Source organism: Lolium perenne, chromosome 7, assembly GCF_019359855.2.
Source record: "Lolium perenne isolate Kyuss_39 chromosome 7, Kyuss_2.0, whole genome shotgun sequence".
NCBI lineage: Eukaryota > Viridiplantae > Streptophyta > Magnoliopsida > Poales > Poaceae > Lolium > Lolium perenne.
This window is the reverse complement of record NC_067250.2, coordinates 146,992,208-147,003,678: the sequence shown is the minus strand read 5'-3', so window position 1 is coordinate 147,003,678 and position 11,471 is coordinate 146,992,208. Positions and strand designations below refer to the sequence as shown.

General features: G+C 41.9%; 2 protein-coding genes across 6 annotated transcripts; one reads left to right on the top strand and one right to left on the bottom strand.

Moving 5' to 3' along the window:
• The first annotated feature begins 4,399 nt into the window (after nucleotides 1-4,399).
• Nucleotides 4,400-5,310, top strand: LOC127300833 (uncharacterized). Of its 2 annotated transcripts, none has more exons than XM_051331019.1 (3): nucleotides 4,400-4,496; nucleotides 4,617-4,661; nucleotides 4,857-5,310. In XM_051331019.1, the coding sequence occupies exons 2-3, from the start codon at nucleotides 4,617-4,619 to the stop codon at nucleotides 5,100-5,102; spliced, it is 291 nt and encodes a 96-aa protein (XP_051186979.1). In that variant the 5' UTR covers nucleotides 4,400-4,496; the 3' UTR covers nucleotides 5,103-5,310. The 2 variants fall into 2 exon arrangements, with proteins under 2 accessions (XP_051186979.1, XP_051186978.1); XM_051331018.2 differs by having other exon boundaries at nucleotides 4,400-4,500.
• A 375-nt stretch (nucleotides 5,311-5,685) lies between these two features.
• On the bottom strand, nucleotides 5,686-10,179 carry LOC127300832 (hypersensitive-induced response protein 1). 4 transcript variants are annotated; one of them, XM_051331016.2, is made up of 6 exons: nucleotides 10,059-10,179; nucleotides 8,276-8,471; nucleotides 7,909-8,029; nucleotides 7,617-7,708; nucleotides 7,444-7,540; nucleotides 5,686-6,263 (listed from the first exon to the last, which is right to left on the bottom strand). In XM_051331016.2, the coding sequence occupies exons 2-6, from the start codon at nucleotides 8,462-8,464 to the stop codon at nucleotides 5,908-5,910; spliced, it is 855 nt and encodes a 284-aa protein (XP_051186976.1). In that variant the 5' UTR covers nucleotides 8,465-8,471; nucleotides 10,059-10,179; the 3' UTR covers nucleotides 5,686-5,907. The 4 variants fall into 4 exon arrangements, with proteins under 4 accessions (XP_051186976.1, XP_051186974.1, XP_051186977.1 ...); XM_051331014.2 differs by having other exon boundaries at nucleotides 10,020-10,171; XM_051331017.2 differs by lacking the exon at nucleotides 10,059-10,179 and adding an exon at nucleotides 9,897-10,005.
• Nucleotides 10,180-11,471: the final 1,292 nt, after the last annotated feature.

Below are 11,471 nucleotides of genomic sequence, written 5' to 3'. Positions count from 1 at the left end.
CCCCTCTCCCCAAACCCTAGCCTCTCCTCCTCCACCACTTCTCCCGCATACGCTTAGGCGAAGCCCTGCCGGAGTTCTCCATCGACACCGCCACCACGCCGTCGTGCTGTCGGGATTCCGAGGAGGATCTACTACTTCCGCTGCCCGCTGGAACGGGGAGAAGGACGTCGTCTTCATCAACACCGAACGTGTGACCGAGTACGGAGGTGCTGCCCGATTGTGGCACCGTCAAGATCTTCTACGCGCTTTTGAAAGCGGCAAGTGATCGTCTACCGCAGCTACGAGAGCCTCCTCTCGTAGGCTTTGGAACTCTTCAAGGGTTAGTCTCGTTCATCCCCTCGTTGCTACCATCTTCTAGATTGCATCTTGGCTTGGATTGCGTTCTCGCGGTAGGAAATTTTTTGTTTTCTATGCTACGAATTCCTACATGCATTGAGTTATATTTGTAGGTGTTGTCCATAGGCAATACTTGAACCATATGTTGGCTTCAAGATTGCAATAAGAAGCAAATGAAGAAGATCAAGTGTCAAGTATGTCTTGAAGATGAAGATGAAGTGAGCTCTCAAGGTTAACTTCAAGACATCAACGAAATGAAATGAAAGTTCAAGATGAGCCAACTCGAAGAGATCATATGCTTCAAGCTTGCCATGAAGAAATGAAGTGAAAGTTCAAGATGAGCCAACTCGAAGAGATCATATGCTTCAAGCTTGCCATGAAGAAATGAAGTGCAAGTTCAAGATGAGCCAACTCGAAGAGATCATAAACTTGAAGATGAGCCAACTCGAAGAGATCATATGCTTGAAGCTTGCCATGAAGAAATGAAGCGCAAGTTCAAGATAAGCCATCTCGAAGAGATCCTTTGCTCGACTCTTGCCATCCATATGGTGATCATGGATATGTAAAGATGCGCCGAAGAAGAAGCTCTCCCATGGTGGATTATGGGGGAGCAATCCATATGGTGTTCATAGATATGTGAAGTTGCGCCGAAGAAGAAGCTCTCCCATGGTGGATTATGGGGGAGCAATCCACAAGACTTCGTCAAGCAAGCACAATCAAGAAAGGAGTTCCATCTTGTTGCGGTCAAGATTGTCATCATCGAGCTCAAGTGGAATGCGCAAGTATAAGGTTTGCTCTTGATATGGTTTCTTTCTCACCGGTCTCATAGTGTTGTTGGAGACCGGTTTATAGTTTAGTTGCCGTACTATCAAGAGAGCTCTCGAGTGAGTAACTCGATCGTATCGTTCGGAGAGAGCTCAAACCTTTGCATCCTTGCATCATCTTTCTTGGTTGTTATTTGGACCTTATCCATGTGATGTTTTAGAGCTTGTGCTTATTCTCATGACAAGCTCTAGTTCATCGAAAACGGATTTCGCATAGATCACTTGTTGCGTTTTCGAGTTTGGTTCATCATCTTTCTTGGTTTTATTTGGATCTTATCCATGTGATGTTTTAGAGCTTGTGCTTATTCTCATGACAAGCTCTAGTTCATCGAGAATGGTTTTTGCATGGGCAACTTGTTGCATTTTCGAGATTGGAGGTTTTACCGGTATGTCTTTTTTTAGATAGGTCAAACCTTTCATCATTTGTTTCTATCCTCCCTTATTGGACTATGATGGTTTCTTGCATGATCTTGTAGAGCTTGTTCCTAGCTTCAAAACAAGCCCAAGATCATCAAAATCGGAGTCCGGATGCTAAAGTTATGCCCGTTTTAGTTTTGGTGTTTCTGCAGTTTTCTGGGGGCGGATAATCCAGCCCAAATGGAAATTCCGGACAAATATCCGGTCCGAGTCCAGGGATTTTCGGGGGCGGATAATCCGGCCCGGGGGCGGATTTTCCGGCCTGGGAGGTCCCAAACGGTCATATTTCGTTGGGAGGGGGTATATAAGACCCCCTTCTTTCTCCTTGGGCTGGTTGGTTCACTCTCTCTCTCCCCTCCATTGTTGTCCTTCAAAGCTTGCCCTAGTTCTTGATTCCTCCCATGATTCTTGCATATTCTTGAGGGAAAAGAGAGAGGAGATCTAGATCTACATCTTCACCAATCAAATCCCTCTCTTTGTGAGGGGAACCCACTAGATCTTGAACTTGGAGGATTTTGTGTTCTCCTCTTTGTTCTTCCTCTCTTATTCCCCCAATAGCTTTTGTAGCTTTGTTGGAATTTGAGAGAGAAGGACTTGAGCATCTTTGTGGTGTTCTTGCCATTGCATTATTTGGTGCATCGGTTTGAGTTCTCCACGGTGATTCGTGGAAGTGAAAGCAAGAAGGTTGTTTCTCTTGGGTCTTTGGACCCTAGACGGCTTAGTGGCCTTTGTGGCATCTTTGTGGTGTTCTTGGGGACTCCAATTAAGTTGTGGAGAATCTTCAAGGGCAAGGCCTTTGTGGCATCTTTGTGGTGTTCTTGGGGACTCCAATTAAGTTGTGGAGAATCTTCAAGGGCAAGGCCTTTGTGGCATCTTAGTGGTGTTCTTGGGGACTCCAATTAAGTTGTGGAGATTCTTCAACGGCAAGGCCTTTGTGGAAATTTGTTGGGAGCCTCCAATTAAGTTGTGGAGATAGCCCCAAACTTTGTACGGGTTAGGTAACCTCCCTAAGGTTACATAGTGGTTCGAGGACATCCCTTTTGGTGGGAATTCTCGAGGAGAATACGGTGGCCCTCGTGCATTTGGAGTGACTTGTCCTCCACACCGCTCCAACGGAGAGTAGCACTCGCAAAAGTGTGAACTTCGGGATACATCGTTGTCTCCGCGTCACTTCGGTTATTCCTATACACGAGCTCTTTAGTTATGCACTTTACTTTGTGATAGCCATCATGCTTGAAGTTATATATCTTGCTATCACACAAGTTACTTGTATTGCTTAGCATAAGTTGTTGATGCACATAGGTGAACCATAGTATATAGGCTTTGGGCTTGACAAAGTAAACGCTAGTTTTATTCCGCATTTGTTAAGCCCATCTCGTAAAAGTTTTAAATCGCCTATTCGCCCCCCCCTCTAGGCGACATCCGTGTCCTTTCAGTTGCACCGATCACCGGTTTTCAACATCTTATGCAAGGCAAAGCTCCCCGGGTGAGCTACGAGATCAATGGAAATAAATATGATAAGCCATATTATCTTGTTGATGGCATCTACCCTGACTGGGCCACACTGGTGAAGACTGTCCGTAATCCAAACACGAAGAAGACGAAGAGGTTTGCCAAGATGCAAGAGACTTGCAGAAAATATGTGGAGCGAGGATTTTGTGTGCTCCAAGCTCGGTGGGTAATTGTCTGTCACCCGGCAAGAACATGGTCGCTGAAGACCATGCATGAGGTGATGACACTGCGTGATCATGCACACCATGATTGTTGAGAACGAGCGTCCTGATGGCCGCAATGAGCACCAATGAGATTTCAATGTAAGCTGGTTGCGCCAATCCCTGGGGCATTATCCTAGAAGGAGTATCTGCATATGAATGTAGAAGACACTAACGAGATCGTATCCAAACGCCTACAGACGGATCTGATTGAGCATCAGCGAGCATTGGCTGGCCATGAAGACAATGCCTAGAGGAATACCATCTTATTTTCATGTAGACTTTTAAAAAATTGGATGTAAACTACTTTAAACCTGTTTATTTTATTGTTTTAAAACATCTCAATTCATACGGACGCTCAAATACGTCGGACCGCAAACGGACGCGCGGACAAAAACGGTCATTTTCACGTCTGTCAGGCGATGAAAACGGACGCGCGCGGATAATTTAGACATCCGAAATGCGTCGCCCCGTTGGAGACACTCGGTTCAAGGGCGGTGATAATTGATGATGATCTGCTAATGGTGCTAGGGATGGCAATGACTTAACATTGTCCGTCAGAAGCTAACGAGGCTGCACATTCCCTTGCTCGTCACGGTTCTGCACAGGGTGATCGGGAGTTCTGGTTTGATGATCCCCTTTTCTAACCTGTACTTGTATCTAATCGTGTTATCATTCAATAATAATAAAGTTGCCTGAAGTTCGATTTTTTTTTGGCTAGTTTACTTTCTTGTTACTAACGTAGGCAAAACATGGGTCATAAAAACTTACAAAGTTATGTCGATTAGTTTGGGACGATGGAGTGCATAATTTTGAGGAGTTTGGATTAACATATGTTTAAACCAAACACACCCGATGGCCTATGCTAGAGTTGAACTATGATGACACCACGGCCTTGCGAGACGGCCCAACCTTCTCTTAAAAGAGTAAGTTTCAATAAACAAGAACACGTCCCTAATTCGGCATAGGGAAATATGGGTACTATTTTTAGTTGAAAGTAGAGGCGTTCACTCTTATCCAACAAAAACCATGCCCAAATTAATCCAGAGAGATCTAATTATAGAACTAGGTTGCTCCACGCAACGGCAAGTATAAAACTGGATGAATTCAAGCAAGCATGTTTGGTTACGGTTCAAAAGTGTCGAGTCTTTGCTAGTTTTACACCAACATAAGAAACAAGCAGAATCAATCTTCGTTATTCGCAGAGGCAAGTTAGATCTTTTTCCTCGACCCCTCAATTTCTTGCTTGAGAAACTATGGTGTCGCTTATGAGAGTCGTTTTGAACGCTGATCTTGTTGAATTGCACCTTGCTGTCCCAAAAGGCAGATGGAAGCTGGAGATGTAACTCACCACAAGGAGAAAAAGGATAAGGTGATCATCTAGAACTTTTTTCCCCCGATAAAGGGAAAATATTGATCATATGGAACTCGAAGCAGAAAAAATCATGCTAAACAATCACACTTCAATCGGCGGTAATGCAACATGCATGTGCGCACGGTAATGCAACATGCAATGTCACGAAAGTACAAAAAGTCTGATGAACACATGCATCTCTTATTCATTAAGGAACACACCGGCGACGCCAAACCGGCAAAGGAAAAAAAGGACAAGAAAGAGAAGAAGGACAAGACCAAGGAAAAGAAGGAGAAGGTTGGGGAGGCGACTGATGCGACCAAGCTGAGGGCAAAGCTAGAGAAGATCGATGTGAAGATCGACGACTTAAAGGCGAAAAAGCAGGAGATTGTGACTCGGCTCCAGGAGCTCGAGGGCGCTGCTGCCAATGTAGCAGCAGAGGCACCCGCGAGCGGATGACTGGATGAGGTTCCAACTTTCAAACAAGTTCGTAGAAAATCAATACGAGTGACATTTCTGCAAGTTGGTGCAAGAATGCAACTTTGGTATGTCTATCTGGAGCTATGTGTGCGCATCCAGCATTGTACGATCACGTAGTGATGATTTGCTACACATGAATGAATGTTTATTATCCAGAATAACATAATATGCATATGTTTTACATCAACTGAAGATGGAACTCGGCTTTTGTGCTACATAAGAAACCTCGTATTTCCTTTCTCACCAGTCACATGGCAGTGGGAATGGAACACAAAACTTTCAAGAGTCCAAACAGAGCATGAACCAGGGAAAGTTCTTTCAACTTGTACCAACAGTATCGTGCTGCAGTTCACAAAATGACTTGACTTCACAGGAAATCTAAATGTCCAAGAACTTTTTATCAAGCAAAATTAAGGAACTGAGGCTTCAAAACACAGCAATTTTACATTGACAGTTCGTATCCTTCAAGATTCCAAGGATATCAGCGTGTGAACTATTGGAGTACTATAAGAAAAATTGAGACAATTTTTCATGCTCAATTCAGATATAGTGGCAAACTTAATGATTACACAGTCGAGATTTTTATAGAAACGAGTGGCACAATCCAAATATATTAACATTCACCTAGGCACAACCTCACACATAATAAACTGCTCTTAACAGTGCATGCAGTCGGTACTCACAAAATATAAATATTTATCTAAGTTTCTCACAAAATATGTAGCTATGGAGACTGCTGTGGTCTTCTGCTTTGAAAGTTGAAAATATCCATTTTCCAACACTCCTAAATCATGCTGCCCTGGAGCTGACCATCTCTGATCTGTGCAGCAATGTCTCTGACAGCACCTGGCCCATGAGGGATGAACACCGCTGATGACTTGGAGGAGGCACCAATGTCTTTCATGGTATCAAAATACTGGGTTACCAGAACCATGTCCATCACATCCTTGGAAGAGGTCCCAGGCACATTCTCAGAGAAAGCAAGAACACTGTCTCTCAGCCCATCGACTATGGCCTGGCGCTGCCTTGCGATTCCCAGACCAGCTAAATACTTGGATTCTGCATCACCTTCAGCTCTCTTGATCTGGAGTATCTTCTCCGCTTCAGCTTTCTCAGTGGCTGCCAACCTCATCCTAGCAGCTGTATTATAAATTAATTACAAGAACAGTTAAATGTTGCCACAGAACATATCTGGAAATTTATGGTGCAAGGATACAATGCAAATGCTTACAGCACATATTTTTCAGAAAGATAGCATCAAACAGTTATTCAAATCTTGAAAGAAGTTAAGTGGATTTATTCTACTAGTAATTGACCAGAACAGTTTGTTACAGTCAATTCAGTAAGCAACTAAGTAAGCTTGCAATTCTATGTGGGGCCATGTATCCAAACTCAACTCCAACCTTGAACCAAAATGTGAAAAAACTAAAAAAATGTTTCCTAGGTATTTTCATTTAGATGGCAAAACACATCAACAAAAGAGAAAAAAATAATAATTTTGCAGACTGAATATAAGAGTAAATTTCCATACTGCACGCATTTCATTGTAACTACCAGAAAATTACAAACTACTCAAGCCCAATGTTTCAATAAACTACACATCGGTTCAATCTCTACAAATGAAACAGCATGGCTTGGGATCTACAGTTGTCAATGTAATTAACATCTAGGACCTGCACATCTTAAGCAAAAATATGTCGAGTTCTATAAACTCTGTAGTTCTCTGACAATTTTGAAGAAAAGAAGGGCAGGTAAGAAACATAACCATTACATTTAGCTGAAAAAAAAACATAGACGTTACATTTAGCTGAAAAAACATTGCTGTTACATGATGCAGCCAAGTAACATTTGAAATAGATATATGTCTGCAAGTCTAATCTGGGTTTCTTTAAAGATGTATATTTTACATACAAGGTTGCTACCTGATTTGATTTCCAAACCACAATACTCTTTTGTTGGCCAAAACTGTAAAAATTATAATCATACATGTGAAAGAAAACCGCAAGCTTAGGTGTCGCATGTGTAAAATGACAAGCAGGTCTGATTCTATCTCATATAGTAGGAGTGGTGGGGTGGTTTACTACAACACTATGGTCAAGTATGTGTAAATGTGTGAAAAATAGCTTTGATTAGTGTCGACTGCCAGGAAGCTAGAACGACCACTCAAGGCCATGTCTACTGATTTACCTCCATTATTCCTTTCAATATGAAAAAGAACTATGTCTTTCATGGAACACATAGAATTGTTCCAAATGTGTAACGTATAATCAGACAGTTGATCTTAACCAAGGATAAAATGGAAAGTGTAGTTTGTACATACCGGCATTGATCTCATTCATGGCTCTCTTCACATTTACATCTGGCTCAATATCAACAATCAGAGTTTGCACAATCTCATACCCATAGGCAGACATTGCCTACACAGCAGATAAATTAAATTAGTAAAAGATCTAACATATGCTATAAAAGACCAAATACATGATGAACAAAAACCTTTTCAAGCTCATTTTCCACAGCCTTCGCTATTTCGTTCTTCTGCTCAAATACATCATCCAAGATCATCTTAGGAACACTAGCCCTGATCACTGCACACGATGAATAGAGAACTGTTAGCATCAAATACATCATCCAAGTTCTATTAGAATTAAATAAAGAACGAAAATGCAACATAGAATCAGCAATGTTCAGGTAAATACCATGATAGTATAAGGGAACAAAGTAGATGAGCAAATTTATTTGTGCAATGGAATTGTAAACTGCAGTTCAAAACATACAGTAATCTTACCATCGAAGACATATGACTGAATTTGCTCTCTGGTGTTGCTAAGCTTGTAAAAGGCATCAGATGCCTTATCAGCAAGAGCACGGTACTGCACAGATGCCACAACGTTGACAAAGACATTATCCTGCATATTAATCATGACATCATCAGAGAGCTACAAGAATACTGAACATATTATTTTGTCTCTAAATTGTAGGTATCCCATTCATATGAGAAAGCATAGATGATGTTTGTACATATTCTCAATGAACAAAAATTATATAGACTACAAAGCATTACTTCTCATAAGTATTTCAATCATGCATGAAAATTCCTCATGGCACCTTCAGCATGTACAAACAAAGAATGCATACAGAAGATATAAGGAAACCTTAGTCTTTGTTTCACATTTGACATCAAGCTGTTGCACACGCAGCGAAAGATATCCAGCAATCTGCTGCCCTATACACCATGGCAAGCAGTGGCATCCCGGCTCCAGAATCGCATCGAACTTTCCAAAAGTCTCCTTGATGGCTACTGTTGATTGATCAATCTGTATCAAACCAAGTGCCTGACCCATGGCTTATCTACAAAGGAACAAAGGGTGGATTAGAAATTGTGTCATACGCTAAAGAAAACATACAGAAACTGTGAGCTTTGAAAGATTTAGTGAATCAACAGTATGCCAATCAAGACAAACTAAAAATAATCATAAATGATAGCATCATAGAACTAAGCTCGATAGTCATGACTTTACACAGCAACAGATGTATGCTTGATAGCATATGCTGGCCAGCATCTCAAATGGAAAACCTGACTAATTGCAGCCTACGGCAAAGAAAATAGTATTGGAAACAATATGTAAATCATGTAAAAACGGCATATCATTAAAATGACAAAACTACATGACTCATGCTGGACAACCATGTCCAGCAAACAGAAAACATTGCCACAGGTTCAAACCAAAATATACTTTAATGGCATCTGGACAACAATTTCGAAATAAAGGTACTATGGTAGCCCCAGGAAGAAGAAATGAATTCCCGTATAAACAAGATGCAGTTGAGCACTTCTGAACTAAAAGTGTGGAAAGGACGACAAAAAAATGGCATACGCTTATCAATCAGCTAAGTGCAGAACAGAAAGCCAAGAGTTGTTGGCTTTACGGTATTCTTGGGAACTATAGGAGGTACACTGCAGATACAATATATATAGGGGCAGATAAAGATCATGCTAATCCTGATTCCTGAGTTGGGCGGAGGGTTGCGTGCAAGTTGATGCCAACTCAGAAGGGTGTTTCCGATCCTTTGTTTTGGTCAAAAGTCAAATGTTCAACGCCACTAGGCCATCCAACAGCTAATAATCAGCACGTCGCAATCTTTAACGGGTGATACACATCTGTGCCGAAGACAATTAAACGAGGCTAAACCATACAACCACTTGGCCCATGCCAGCGTCCTATCTTGTATCCTACACCACTAGATATTCCGCAGCTGTGATGTGGCCACCGTGTCAAAAGCCAGGCAATATATAACAAAAAAATATCTGCTTGATTGAAATCTAGCTGAAATTTCAAAGCCGTGGGGCGTGATCATTGGTCCAATGCTTCAGGCGAAACCCCGATCCAATTTCTGGATTTAATAGAAGCCCAAAGAGGCGCAGGGACAGTCTGGAACAACTCAAACCGAGTTCGCCATCTATGCAAACATGTCACATCCACGGCAGAAAGAAACCACTAATAAAATAATAAGTTGAAGGTGCCGAACAAGAAACACACGTCCGTGCCCTAAATTTGTTCGTCAGTCCGCGGAAACAACAAGATTGAAGCCGCGGAAACAATGATAAGTTGTAGGCGCCGGACAAGATGTGAGGTCGACTCCAAAGAAACAACTGGAATTACCAGGAATTTCAAGAAACAATGTTAAAAGGAGAAAGATCACCAACATCTCCTCTAAATTATCACACCCAACCCCCCGTCCAAGAAAACCATGACCTAGCGCGGGAGAAATTACCAAGGCCCGATCCCAAGAAACCTAGAGAACCCGCTGCTCCTGACCCTATCGCCTCGATCAAAATTGACGCCGAGGCCTCAAGAGGATGAAATCAAGGGGGGTTAGGTCGAGTAGGAAACGAACCGCAGGGCGAGACAGAGGATAGCAAGGATGAACACGCACCACGGGCTGCTGCCTGCTCTCGAGATTGGTTGGATTGGTTCGTCCCTCCGTCCGTCTGCTCTGCTTCCTTGGTCTCTTCCGCCTACAAATCGCGCTGTAATTTATGGCCCAGTTCGTCCCTTCCTTCCCTTCCTCTGCCCAGTGGGAACAGTGTTCAATCACCGTTGGAATAGAATCTGAGAAACGGACGGCTGAGATCATCTGCGGCAGGTTGCCCTTGGAACCATTTTTCTCAGGCTTGTTTGGATAAGTGATTTTTCAAGATATTCCCTTGTTCAAAATAAAAATAAAAAATAGAGCGCGTACGTTCTTCTCTGTATAATCCTGGCTAACCGCCTAATAATAACGAACTAAAATATTTTCTAATAACAAACTAAAACCTTGTTTGCCTTATTCCCGTAAAATGTGGATATACATCTCGAAACAAATAGTTATCAATTGCTTTTGCGTTCAAACACAATCGGTTCCTAGTCCAAACACAAGCCTATTCTTAACCATAACTCCGTTTTTTTCTTAACAATTGGTCTAGAACTTGTTTTGTGGAAACTAATTATAATTAGCCTTCCATATCCAAACAAGCATACCAAAACATGGTGCCCTATTATTGAGGCCTAGTTTTGCGATTTCACAACCGTGTGTTTTTCCAAAAAATTAATTTTGAGAGAAGCAAAAGCAGATCAGACAAAATAGTAAGACGTTCCCGAAAAGGTGTAATGTTGTTTAGTCACTACAAGCGTCTCGTTATTAAGCACCAATGCACCATGCCGATCTTCGAAATATGTTAGTACATAGATCCCTTTTATGTGTCCTTAAAGAAAAGTCCAAGTGACATAGAGTAAGGGAGGTAGCAGCTTAGTCCATCGACTCTCAAATCATGTGTCGAACACCATAAACAGATTTTGAGCATGTAATGTCCAAGCTATGATTGTTGTATGTGCATTAAGAATGAGATTTTCTTATGTCTTACCTCAGAAAAGTGCAACGGTGATTTAAAAAAAGTACAATTTCTTACCCAAAGCGAGTTGCACTCTTTTTTTTTTGCACGGTGGTTGCATTTTTTGTGTGACTGAGACACAAGAAATTCTAGACATAGCAAAACCATAGTTCTATTTATTTGGATTGGCCTGTCCAAGCCACCAATATATATTGGATGGTATATGCCGACGACAACCAATTTATTTTCACGAAACACAATATAGATGCATACACCCACAACTACATACAAACACTCACTCTTATGAACACACACATCATACTTCCTATGGGCACCTCCGAGAGATTGAGTCCAAGAAACTGATCCTACGGGTATTGAGATTGACGGAATCGCCATGGACGCCTCGCTATCGACGGGAACATCGTCTGCCACCAAAAAATATCACGCCTTTATGAGATACCAAAGTGTCAAACCTGAGG

Bases quoted from the DNA above. Each gene is read 5' to 3' on its own strand.
- LOC127300833 (XM_051331019.1), top strand. From the start codon at position 4,617: ATGGAAGCTGGAGATGTAACTCACCACAAGGAGAAAAAGGATAAG. The intron at 4,662-4,856 runs GTGATCATCTAG...TTATTCATTAAG, and splicing joins ACAAGGAGAAAAAGGATAAG to GAACACACCGGCGACGCCAA.
- LOC127300832 (XM_051331016.2), bottom strand. From the start codon at position 8,464: ATGGGTCAGGCACTTGGTTTGATACAGATTGATCAATCAACAGTAGCC. The intron at 7,709-7,908 runs GTAAGATTACTG...CATCGTGTGCAG, and splicing joins TCAGTCATATGTCTTCGATG to TGATCAGGGCTAGTGTTCCT. The intron at 6,264-7,443 runs GTATGTACAAAC...TTTATAATACAG, and splicing joins CATGAATGAGATCAATGCCG to CTGCTAGGATGAGGTTGGCA.